General features: G+C 33.4%; 1 protein-coding gene across 2 annotated transcripts in view; it reads right to left on the bottom strand.

The window, feature by feature from the left end:
* The window catches only part of sox5 (SRY-box transcription factor 5), a 242,290-nt gene that overhangs the window by 87,550 nt on the left and 141,416 nt on the right, over window positions 1–13,324 (bottom strand). Inside the window, exon 7 of one of the 2 annotated variants that reach the window (XM_028815694.2) lies at window positions 3,265–3,391. In XM_028815694.2, the coding sequence (XP_028671527.1) occupies window positions 3,265–3,391 (127 nt within the window). The remainder of the gene's footprint in view (window positions 1–3,264; window positions 3,392–13,324) is intronic. The other variant, XM_028815700.2, reaches the window with a different exon arrangement.

The raw sequence follows: 13,324 nt of genomic DNA, 5'->3' as shown, positions 1-13,324 counted from the left end.
ATGAGAAGGATAGGTCTTTTCAGCACTTGGGATGCTGAGCAAGTGGATTAACCAGCTTCCTGAAAAACAGGGTTTCAAACCTGTAGAGGAAACCTGCATGAATGTTATACACACAAAATTTACAGTAGCAGTACAAACCAATTCAGCTTACTAAAAATCCAATGGAAAGGCCTCAAGGTTTGCAGAGACCAAATGTCTAAATTTATTTATTTTATTTAGTTAAATTATTGACTTTCATCCCTTTATAAGTAAATTTTAAAATAAAATATTTTTTTTGTAAAGATTAAAATCATCATAACTAAATAGATACATTTATCATGTTAGTATAAAAAAATTATTGCATTGATTTGTTCAGATATTATAAAACCTTCATTCATACAACTTGCTAAATAGTTATTTGTAAGATATTGGTGTGCATTGTTTAAAATTTGGCCTAATTTCTAATAATGTATTTACTCAAGTGACAAATTATGTAAACAAAATTATAATGCTAATGATGACTTTCTTTTACCTATCTGAAGGCTATGCTGATGTTGACTGAGACAAAAAGTCACAGTGATTTCAGAACTTGGATAAAGGTAGTTAAATTTATAAATATGCCAAATTCCACATACAGTAAACTTATTTTTCCAATGTGAGAAATGCTGCCTCATCGCCAAGAGGTTGCCAGGGGCAGAAGGGAAGTAGGACTGATGAACGACAGGGGAAGGGTCAGGTAGGGTGTGTACTTCAATAAAAGAGCCCATTCCGGTAACTGAAGACCTACTCTAAGTGTCATTGTGCATAAACAGTCACCAGGCAATGTTTCTTGTATTTTTCAAAGGTATCCACGAAGTAAGAATGATGTTGTGGCAAATGGGCAGTAGGCCAGGACAAACCGTTTTATGGCAGAAGACAGCTCCCATATGAAGCATGTAGGTGGTACCCTGCCACATGTAATGTAGAGCACACCGGATTCTTTGTCCTTTAACAATGTATCATGGTTCAGGAATGTAGATGTCAGGAATTAAGCAATAATGTTTCATATTCTTTCTTTCCTTTTTTCTTCCTTTTTTAATATTCCAGCTTTGGTTTGTGCATGCTCCTAACCTCTCCTCTCTCCTTTTCATGAGAGCTGCCATTTTATTGCTTTAAGGCAATGCATTACTAGATGCCTCAGCTAGGATGATATGTTAAGTGGCATTTAAACTTTGCGAACTAAATAAAGAAGCGGCCTTGTGAAACAATAAAAAGCTTAGTTTTTGCCCAGTGTTTGTTTTTCAGAAACAAACTTTGATTTGCCCTTCAATTAATTTATACATCTCTGACTTAAGTGTTTTGCCCTATGCCTGTCTAACCCTGTCTGTACTTGCCCTTTAAAAGTTAACGCCATCGCGCTCTAAAAATTCTCCAAACCAATCACATCAATCAGATCAGTCCTGACAAAAGGAATATTAAAGGGTTCCCCTGACTCCAGAAACAATTCTTAGGATTTACATCAGAATTAAATCCAAAGTGGGTTTTAAATGCTGCTCCCTGCAAATGACTCAGTAACATATGGCAAAGCCTTATTTTTATTTTTCTTAATTGCTTTACCCATTTGTGACAATCATATTTTTCAGCTTAAGGACTATAAACAGGACTTTGAAAAGGACAGAAATTAAAAAATAATGTGCATGATTTAATTTGTGGAAGTCACTTCCATTCAAACAAACGTAGAAAGTGCAAAACTAAACACAAATAATCAAAGTATAACCTTAATAAACATAAAAAATTAATCACTAAATCTTACAATATGCAGGAAGCATTATTATCTTTTCATTATTCATAATAATAAAAATGAAATATTGACAGCTATTGTATAATTTTTGGTTTGAAATTCTCTGTTTCATTAAAACATAAATAGTTAAATTTTATTATAACTTCAAATAAATGCATTATAACACCACATACAGTAACAACTATACAAAAAGCAACTTTATTACCTGCTGCAAAATACAGCAGGTTGGATACAGGCTCTGAAAGGCACCTCTCATAAAAATAAGCCAAAGTTTAACATTAGTGTCTTAAAATGTGTCAATCAATTGCACAATTCTAGTTAAGGTATGTTAGATTAGTATGTTACAAAGCAATGACATTTTTAATAAAATAAACACATATTTATGATAGACATGAGCAAATCAAACTAATTATTCTCATGAAGTATCCTTTAAAAAGTGCTTTAAATAATTTAAACCAGGACAAAAAAATCTCCAAACATGGTCACTAATATTTAATTAAAATTCATGTCTACTCAAATAAGTGGAAAACACAGTCTTAGCATTACCAAAAACTGTAAAAGTGTACAAAAAGTGAAATGAAGCATAACTAGCCACACCAATTTACTAACCTAATTCAAAGATAAATAAAGAAATATTCATTGGTGCCTTGGGATAACATGTCTGAATTTCTTTCTATTCATGAGATTGAGAATTCTTCGTGCCCCATCAAAAATAAAGCTTTAAATAAAGCCAGTTCAATTGATTAAAGTAAATTTAAACTATTGGTAAACTCAAAACCGCTGCCCATACAGTTCTTGGCTTTGCTTGATCCCAAACGTGAAGTACTGCTCTACCTTACTTTGTGATTCAGGATGCAATGATCATCTTTAAGTGGTAATCTTTTCATGTGTTTTAAAACTAACATATGGACTAGGTCATTAGTTATTTTAAAGACACAGGCCATCACACACTAGTGTCTTTTATCAAGAGGAAAAATGTACTACATCTATACAAAACTTAAGTAGCTTAAAAATATTTAACCTTTCCTGGAATATCCAAGCTATAGGACTCAAAGATCTCAATGTTTTGCATATCATACTCCTTCCCTATTTCCTTAAGATCTGAATATAACTTTCAGTGATAAGACTTTCTGACACACTATTCCTAGAATGTCCTTCTCAAAACAGTCTGAAAAATATGTTTCCATCCCTATTCATAATTGTTATATGCCGTGGTCTTGTGGCTAAGGCATCAAGTTTTAAAATAAGTTTGCCCATTCAAAGCTCACTTACAACATACTACAAAACCCTAAGCAAGCTACCTAAACTATTTGCGTTTCAGAGACAAAAACAGATGTATACAGCTGCTACATTTGTGAAACACATGGATTTACTATAGCGTGGTGCTTAATAAAATAAAACCTGACGTTTCTGAATTATGGGTTTATTGACGGTAGGCAAAAACATTTAAATCCAGGGAACACATTTTGTTTTATGTCTTAGTAGCTAATCTATAATAAACTTACTGCATCCAGGTTTGTAGTTGAAGCCTGGAGGCAAGAGAAATCCTTGTTGGGCAGCAGCTGCAGCAAGTGTCCTCTGGTCAGGTGGGAACACAGGAATCATCAGTGGGGGTAGCTGGCCTTGAACCTGCTAAATATCAGAGACAAAACAAGAGAATAAGAAAACATCTATCACTAAATACAAAACTGCAACTGTATTTAATTATAGGAAAACTAAAACTATGAAAGTGATATATTTTTTTGAAAAAGCAGATGTATTGTTTTAACTACTATAATTAATTAATATGGAGCAATAATATTATAAAGTCGAACATTTTTCATAATAAGTCCCCACTACAATGAGTGCTAATTGAATCAGCTCCAATCACATATATTTTATTTTATATATTCTTATCTTCATTATTTTCACCTAGATGTATTTAATGAAGGTTTTCGTTACTGGCTTAAAGTTCACCATTCACCTTTTCTCTTTCCCTTACTGCTCATACACTGCAGATTTTTCTACTACATTCTGCTAAAAAAACAAGACAGCTGGCTCGTTTACACATGGTGCTTGCTTTAAAATCTAGCTGCTATACAGGCAAAAAGATATAGTACGACCAAAATTTGTTTTCATGTGTCATGTTCAATGCTATCCAAAATATGAACTAATTACCCCATAAAACAGTACACGGCTATCCTGAGAAACCAAAAAGTGCATACATTTAATATACATTTTCATTTAATTAGTAAACATTGGTGATTTATTACAATGACAAGGCCATGCTCAAGCACATTTAATTGCAACATGGTCTTTATTTAGAAATGGATTTTTTGGCTTTATTTTTTATGAAAACTATCAAATTACAAAAACACATAATCCTTCCAGAGACAGAAAGTACCCTGATTCTAGCTATGCCATCAGCAGTGTTCTCACTAAATGTGACTGTCCTCTATGTTAATGAGACAAAGAAAGAATCCTGTGGAATCATTCAAATTCCCTGGAACAGCTGGGTGGCATTTTTATCCTGTATTCAAGTCGGCACTAAGCCACACAACTTCTGAAGGTATTCCATGATTAAAAAAAAAGTGACTTTGGCAAGACTAGAGATTCAAAAACAGGCACAGAGAACCAAAAGACAGATGGTTTTACAAAGAACTTCCCTGCCAAAAAGTAAAAAATATTTTAATGTGATGTTATTGAAAATCACTATAAAGGTCCAGGGTGAGTTCAACATCCCCGTCTGTGTTGCAAGTGCTAAGTCTGCCTCAAAGCCTAATAAAGCTCGCAAACCATAACCTGTCCATAAAAAAAGTGTCAAGTATGTTGCAAGTCTCCTCATGAACCCAGATACCTCTACACTAGACTGTTTTTGGGATGTTGCTCTTATATGTCACGGGTAAACTGTCCTAAAAGTAAAAAGATTTATTTTTAAGAAAAAACACCACATTTTTATTAATCATTTCATTTTGGTACTAGAGTGAAGTAAGCAAAAATGGTTAGGTCTGCTGGTAGACCCATGTGAAAATTCAATCACAAGATGTTACTAATAAACTTACTATGCTGCTCTGATGAGAAGCATCAGCTCTTATTCACCTAAAAATAAGTGGAAAGATCTCCAGATTGCACTTTACTAATCAACCATACTGTGAAAATGTTTTTGCAAACAGAGTATATAAACCCCTTTTTACCTAGCTTTCATTTATGTATGCCTCTATGTTGTATTCATGTTAATTTTTTTATAGCTCATGTTGCATAAAAAGCTTTCTGCTTACACATATGGTTACCATCAGTTCAGTGTTGCCTATTGGGCATAAAAAAATCTTTCTGGGCGTGCAACCATCACTCAGTGTGGGGTGGAGATGGAACCACAAGCACATTTAGAAGACAAAGATGCTAAATAATCTGTTTGTGAAGAACGCTCAAAAAGCACCCTTCTTCTCTACCTTAATGACATGGATATCTTCAGAATGGATGAGTTACCAGGTTCTTAAATAAATTAGGCAACATCTGAATGATTGTTTTCAGCTTTACCTGTTCTACACTTAGACATGTTTGTTTAATTGTGGCTATGTGCTCCTGTGCAGCTCCCTCTCTGTTCTTGTGCCCAGTGACCTAAACACTATAATCACACAATCACTGCACAGGGAACAGTTTGATTCAACATTTTGTTTTCAACCGCAGAATAATTACTGAACAATTTTGGTTAACCATAACTACTATGGTGTCTATAAAGAAATCTGAAGGTATGCCAATTTTATTGTTTTGCATGAAAGAGGCACCCAGCAGAGATGTATTGCAGACAATTTTTGCTTTTGCATTTTAGATATAATTAGACCTGTGCCATAAACCTTTATGTATTTTTACATTTTCACATTTGAAAAAGCAAAATATGACATTTTCATACTATACAATGAAAAGCATAATTAAAAAAATGACAATAAAATGTATGTCAGTTTTTGTCCCAATGTACTGTACATATAATAACCATGTGATCTTTAATGAATTCAAAAACACCTGTCTCTGATACGTCCCTGTGCTACAGTGTGTGCTTTATTAACAATTGCTTGGCTTAAAAAGAATACATACTATGTTTCTTTAGAAATATTTAAAATATTGCACTGAGTACAAAAACAAAATCTTCATTTAAAGGACATTTTACTTTTCTACAAATATGTGCAAGGTGCAATGTAAGATATTGGGGTAAAAGTTTCTTCCATTTTACACAATTTGAAGTTGCCAAGATGCTTAACCCAGCTGTCTAATTTAGATGTAATACAAAGGAAGTTTATGCAACTGCAACAATCCACATTCAGCCAAGCTGCCAAAATAAAAATATAATGAGCCCAACTAAGCCTTTAATAGTTTTGTGAGAATCCAGGAACAGCTGCTCACCATACATGACCTGTGCCATACCAACAATACCTATTACCCATGAAAGGAAGCTTTAGGAGATATTTCCTCTATGCTACCATTGGACGGCACTAGTCCAAGGGCTTTTCACAGAACTAAGGGATTTTTCTCCCTCTCTCCCCTCCCTCTCTTCAATCATCCCATCACTGATCATCCTTCACATTTAGCCTTTACCCCTGAATACTCTGGACAATAGCAAAGGGTCCATCTGTGCTCTCCATTAAACCCAACTAATCCCACTAAGAACAGCTGGACACTCAGATTCCACAAAAACTATTTTCTGTAGAAGGATTTTTTTGGTTACAATTACGCTGAGGCTGCTTTCTTGCACCACCTCATGTGCAAATGTCTTCTCGATCCCATTAGGATTAAGTAATGGAATGTAATGACTTCATGGCTTTATATATATATATATATATATATATATATATATATATATATATATACAGTATATATATTTATATAGATAGATACATAGATAGACAGACAGATAGATTGATATAATAAATTATATTTTCATATTTTACATATGTAAATTGTTAAGTCCAATTCAGTTAACATTTAAATGTTAATGTATCTTTCATTTTTCCTGTATATACTAACATAATGGAATTTTGCCAAACAACCAGAACTGGCCTGAGATTTCCAAGATTTAATTTGTTCTTACTAACAACCTAGAAAAAATGACTTTCATACTGTACAAATTTGGCACAGAGGCAAATAGATATAACCTTGAGGCAAAGAGCCTTGTATCTCACAGGCAACCCTTTTAATAAACCACTCCAACCTTCAATAAGAGCACTTGCAATAAAATATAAATAGTTCATGTTAAACAGCCTCTAAGACCAATCAAAAAAAGTTACTTACAACAAGTGTTTTCTTTTCCTTGCTAAGTATGCTACATAAAATGTGGAAGAAGAGCTTTAGAATTGGCTTCCTGTTATATCTATTGTGTATACTTGTTCCATGCCACATTTTGTTCAGAGAATAAAGCTGTAAAATGCATATGCTTCTGTTTTAGATCTGACTTGAAGGAAACACTTAGGAAAATCTATTCATGTAAAGGAGAAACCTGAAATCAGTATAAACAATTCTCCTATGAAATCTGTTCATTTAAACCTTTAAAAGCATCACAAAATTCAAATTTGCATGAAAGTGAAGCAAACAGCAATAAAACTTCTTTTTAATGACTTTCATTATATGAAGAGATGTTTAAAAAAACTAATAAAAAGTCAAAACTTGGCAGCCAACTGGCTTTGTATAGTACGCCAGGCTGCGCAGCTTGAACTTAAAGCTATTTTAACATAATGAAGATGTGCTGATAATTAACATATGTAGTGTGAACAGGTTTGCTGGCACAAGCGAGTGAAAAACTCTAAGGTAAAGTTATTATTAGGGAGTAATTAGCTCTGTGAAGTAAATGAGTGAAACAATAGCTGCCAGCATCGACAATATGGCTAACATCTGACTGCGTGGAAAATAACATAGGAAAGTATGGGTCCCAGAGCTAAAATCTGCTAATAACCATATGTTCAACCAATTAATGCACAGCCTCCCTGACCTATTGTCTGAAGAAAGACAATACACTGCTATAGCTAATAATTAATTTGGGGGATAGTTTACACTTTTACTGATATTCTGAATTTCTAATACTTGAATTATCTTAATTATTTATTATTATTTATTGATTAATTTCATTATGTTTGAGAGTTTTTGCACATATTTCAACATTTATACAGTACCTGGAATTTAAACAACTTTTGTTAATGCTTTTAATTATACATCTTCATACATATTTTAGACTCACATTAATGTACACCTTTACTTTCAGCACAAAACTACCTAACAAAAGCTCTAGTTAACAAATATGTCAGCTTGAGAGGATGTATGATTGGGAGTGTTATGTATTGGACCAGTGTCCATTCCAGAGCCGGTACCTGCCCTACACCATTTCTAGCTAGAATAATGCCCAACTTTTTGTGAATCTGTACCAGAAAACACTGATCCAGAAAAGAGATGGATGGATGGATGGATGGAACACTATGCAATATAGCATCCACATATTATGTAAAGTTAAATGTGTTTTTTTATATACAAATAAAACACTATAGAAAATACTGAAAATTTATTAAAATGTACTTTCAGCAGTATATAATACTAGAAGATTTAATGAACTACAGATAAGTTTAATGTGGTATATTTATAATGTTAAGAGTTAGGCTAATATTACCCAATTAGTTTTAAGTCTGTTACTGTATATCATGGACTGTAAGCTTGAAAATAGTAGATGAGTGTTTGGCTGTCAACTCTTGCTCAGTCACGCCATTATGATGGGAATGTAAAATTGTCCGGCAGAATTAAAAACCAGCAAAATGCTGACTGAAAAAGTGTGCATAGGATCTCCAAAAAGCTGAATCTCAGAAATTCCTGTAGAAAATTTAGTAGAGGAAGCCCCTAGATTACAAACAAATTCCATTCCTTCTGATGTTTTGTATGTAAGTTTAAACTTGCACTGATTATGTCCACTAATGGAAAGATTATGAAATATGCATAATACTTTACTTATTTTATGGAAAAGCTTTTGAAATTCACTAATAATACTTTAAATCACAAAACACAAATAATTTAAACTAAAATGACCCATTGATATGAACAGCATGTTGATCTTAAACATCCTACCGTTTTTGGTAATGATACAGTACCTTGTATAGATACCGTAAAAGGCATAATGAAGGCTCATAAAGCCACCACTTACTGAAGACTGATTCCTCAGCAGAGACATGCTGTCTTGGCTGAGGGATCTGTTAGAGTATCATTTTCCCTTTTCAGCAGCTGTACTCCTTAAGACAGTGTAGATGGGAGATGTACTTTGGACACCAAGAATTACAAGCAGCAGCTACAGTTACATTTGATGCATAAAATCACAAAATGACTGGAAACAGTGAAAATGTCCATAGCGCGCAATACTGTTCGTTACAGTTTTTGATGCCAATTTTGTATTAATCTGCATTATGCATCAAAATTAGTTTGCTTTGTTTGTAAGAAAAATACAGAAGTCAGTAGATGAAAATGAATTGGAATTCAGAAGAATAAAAATATTTTGGGGATTTTATGTTTTTGTTTGTATGAATAGAATTGCTGTAAGCCCAGACTGCCATAAACTGGGACCTTCCTGTACATGCGTTCCCTTTATCTTGAATGTCAAATAAGGTCTGAAGGGACCTCAAAAATTTCACAGTGATCAGAAACTCAGCTTCCACTTCAAACTTGTACACTTTCAGCAGCAGGCAAGTGAAGGTTAAGGAACTTGCAACATAATTTTCATCTTTTTTCATGAATAGCCTGGCACCTGTTGATTATCAAGGAACTTTGACAAAATCTTTAAATACTTTTTGGCAAATTCATTATATAAGTATTTATTTTTCAAATTTTCCAATTTCCAGTTATTAAGTTGGTTGGCATTGTCACACATCAGAAATGTAAGTTTAGAGAAATAATCTTAAAAAGTCTGTAGCCATAAATAATTCTAAGAATATTATCATATGGTTATATGTCTCTTAATGGTATATGGAGTTGTAAACTACATTCTGTGATTTTTCAGATAAGGAAGAAAGTAGTTTTGAGGTACGTTTGTTATACTTACTAATTACAGCAAAGACAGAGCGGTGATGTTACATGTTGATTAGCACATGCAAGTAAGAATTTCGCTGTACTCTGTACATGTGACAATAATGACCCTATAATCCCATATTTCATCATTATTTTTGTGGTTTTCTTGTATTTGTGCCACTACTCAATGTAGAATGAAAATACTTCAGCTAACTGTACAATTGTATCTCATTATTTAATAAACAGGAAAAAAGGAACAATCAAAGCAGGACCAGGGCAGCTCTAAATTATTAATTGAGCAGCCTATAAGATGGTATTTTTCTTACTTTAGTGAAAAGTACTACATTTCTTGAATTCAGTCCAGTCTAATCCAGTAAACTACACTGTTTGAATGAAAGTGGATAAAAATTTAGATGAAACTGAATATTCAGAATAACAGTGTCTGTGTTAGACTTGTTCCATCTGACCATGATTACAAAGTCAAACTCCTATTGGTCCCTTAATTTTCTGCTAGCAGCAGAAGGGGAAGGCCGGGTACTCTAAAAGGAACTATCACTAGTCAGGTACAAGAATATAGTAAAAGACATTTTCATTAGAATCCTCAGTTCAAGAAGAACAAGTCAAAACAGCAGAACATCAAAACACAAGATAGTATTTAGAAAACTACTTTTCTCTTTTTAATGACATGACAATATTTGCATCATGAACTGTGATTTAGTCAGGGTCATGGATAAAAAACTCATGAAATTAGGGGCTATCCAAGACACCTGAGCCGCATTTTCACAATTGAATCAAATGTACTTATCTTTCATGCACTGAAAGAAGGGTCCATTTTTTTTTTGAACACCTGATATAAAACCAAGTTACAGTGTTTTCTTATGGTCCAGGCATATCAAACAGTTTGACACCACACAGATGTTAGGTGTGACTTGTAGTAAAAAGAAATTGTAGGAATATAAAAAAATAATTTTGTTGATATGGAGCTGCTACTCATAGATATTGTGTAATTGTATCATAATTGTAGCTAAACATTTCAAATTGTACTGATTGTAAGGTAATTTAGTAAATCTGGCTGATCATGCTTCAGAGAAAAACGTTTTTTATTTCTGTGTCTTAAAGTGATTTCCTGATTTGTAACTGTCAATCAGTACAATAACTACCCCTTTTTTATTTAAGAATTTCTGGAAAAATTACCTGTCTGTGTTATTTTTCATTAGTATCAGCAATAATAATGAAATATTTTTCTTGTATTTGTTTCTCTTCTATTCACTGACATGAAATGCTTGGAAAGTAAATAATAAACCTTATAATTTCTACTAAATTCCTACAGCCTCTGAGCTATTCTCTTTAAATTAAGTAGAAATACTAATGATCAAAGTACCATCCATCTTCTTTTTTACATAGCCTTAAGGAAACTATTAAAATCATTCTGGACTAACAAAGATTATCCCCATAACTTGGGAATCTAGTCTGCACTAAGCAGATGGATGAGAATGGCTTAAGCAAAGAAAATATAATTTACTGTGCAAGCAAGTAATAAGGGTTCCTGGAAGGATCAAATACTTTACACATTGGCTCTTCACATTATATGATTTGGTTAAAAATGTGACTAACACCTATGATTAAATCACAGATAACAATAAACGATGTGAATTAGCAGGGATATTACGGCCTCCAAAATCATTCTATAGATGAACATAGATGAAATTCACATTTTGATTAATATGTGTTCAAATGAGGATTAATGTGACATAAAATTAAAAACCTTACACAGTGAAACATATTATATTTAATAAAACAGTGGGCATCCGGAGTTGGAGGTTACACCTTATGAAAAAGACATGGGAGCCTTATTGGACTCACCCTAACTAGGGGGTATACAGATACGATTAACAAAGTTATTTGAATATTTTTTGTACAGCTTGCTGAATGGAAACATCAAAAGGAGTTATACATAAGTTCCTTAACACACTTGTAAGGTCACAAATATGGAATACTGTGCGACATATTACAATTTACAAAACAACATCACAGAACATTCAAAGACGTCTTATGCCTGTAGACTTATCCCAGGGCTCAAGGAATGCCATATAAAGTCTAAAGGCATTCTATTATTTCTGTTTAATCAAGAGATGTCACAAAAAAGACATACACACATAGATAACTGCAACATGCATTGAAATTCTAAGTGCCACCTTAATAGCCTTCATAACTTCATTTGATAAGGTTTTGGAAGCATAAGGTGAACATGATATGGGAAGCTGTATTAAGCTGAATTGACTGTTCTTGGCAAAACACTGTTGCCAAGAACAGTGATCTTTTTATACCTACAGACATTAAACTTCAGATATTTCAGACTAAATTTGACTACAGTTCTTTCTTATAAGAAGGGCTAATAAAAAGTATGATAATTACTGTAAATTACTTAAGCAGTTATCATTCCACAATATGCAGTTCTTTCATATGAATCATGTAAAAAACAAAAACCATATAAAAAAGTAATATTAGAAGTGAGCCTGTAATAAACTCTTTTTATTCAATATTTAAATTGAGGATAAGCCCAACTGGCCCTTTTATTTTGTTATTCAGTAATACATGGTTCAAACATTTGATGAAATTGCCATGGCTACACACACATAACTAACATGAAGTATCACTGACCAACTTGGGGTTTAATATATGCAATACTTTATTTAACCTATTATGATTATGGTATAATGTTCTTTATAATACCTGCATAAAAATTGATGTGTTTTATTTTATTTACATGTGGACAGTTATTTTCTCAAACTTTGTAAAGTTGGAAGAAGACTGTTTTTACAAGTCGTAGAACAGGCATTTGATGACAAAAGTGACTTTTTTCTTTAATGTTTTCCAATCTTCTACGTAAACAGCCTTTTCGTGAGGCAAAGGCACCTTTCTCTGATTACCTCATAATCAAATCAAGTGGCAAGTTAGCAACATGCTGACTCTCTTTTATTAGCCAGCAATTAGGTGGCAGCGCTGCTTGTGCGTCAGTAGCTACCCTGTAGGTGGGCATAGCTTTGTGCCCATCTGCTAGCCTGCGTCCTTCCACAAATAGCTCCCATTAAATGGAAGCATAGGGTAGGCCTGAGCTGCAGCTTCCTTGTGTTGTTAAGTAAAAGGCTCTTATGTAACAAAGCTTTCAGTGCATACTCTCTTTATCATTCTTATTTCCATCTCTTTTCTCACTCTCTCCCCCCTCTCTCTATCTCTCTCTTTTTCTTTCTCACTCTCCATCCCAGTCTAGTTCTGTTTGAACAGTTATCTCAGAAGAAAACTCAACGAATTTAGCTCATGCAACTTAGCAAGGTCTTATTTTATCATTGGGCATGTAGGTGGATTTTTTTCCTGCTGACATTTTCATTCAGCCAAAATTCAATCATCTTAATACCTGACTTCCCCTAAGGTGAATCAAGTAATTAAATAAACAAATTTTATTTTGAAAGATGTTCTGTGGGCAGCAGTTTTTAAAGCAAAAGTACTGAATATTTTATAGGGCAATGCATAACCTTTGAGAAGTGCCAGAAATGGTACTGA

The sequence above is a fragment of the Erpetoichthys calabaricus genome, chromosome 1 (genome assembly GCF_900747795.2).
Source record: "Erpetoichthys calabaricus chromosome 1, fErpCal1.3, whole genome shotgun sequence".
Taxonomy (NCBI): Eukaryota; Metazoa; Chordata; class Cladistia; order Polypteriformes; family Polypteridae; genus Erpetoichthys; species Erpetoichthys calabaricus.
This window is presented reverse-complemented; position numbering and strand designations above follow the sequence as displayed.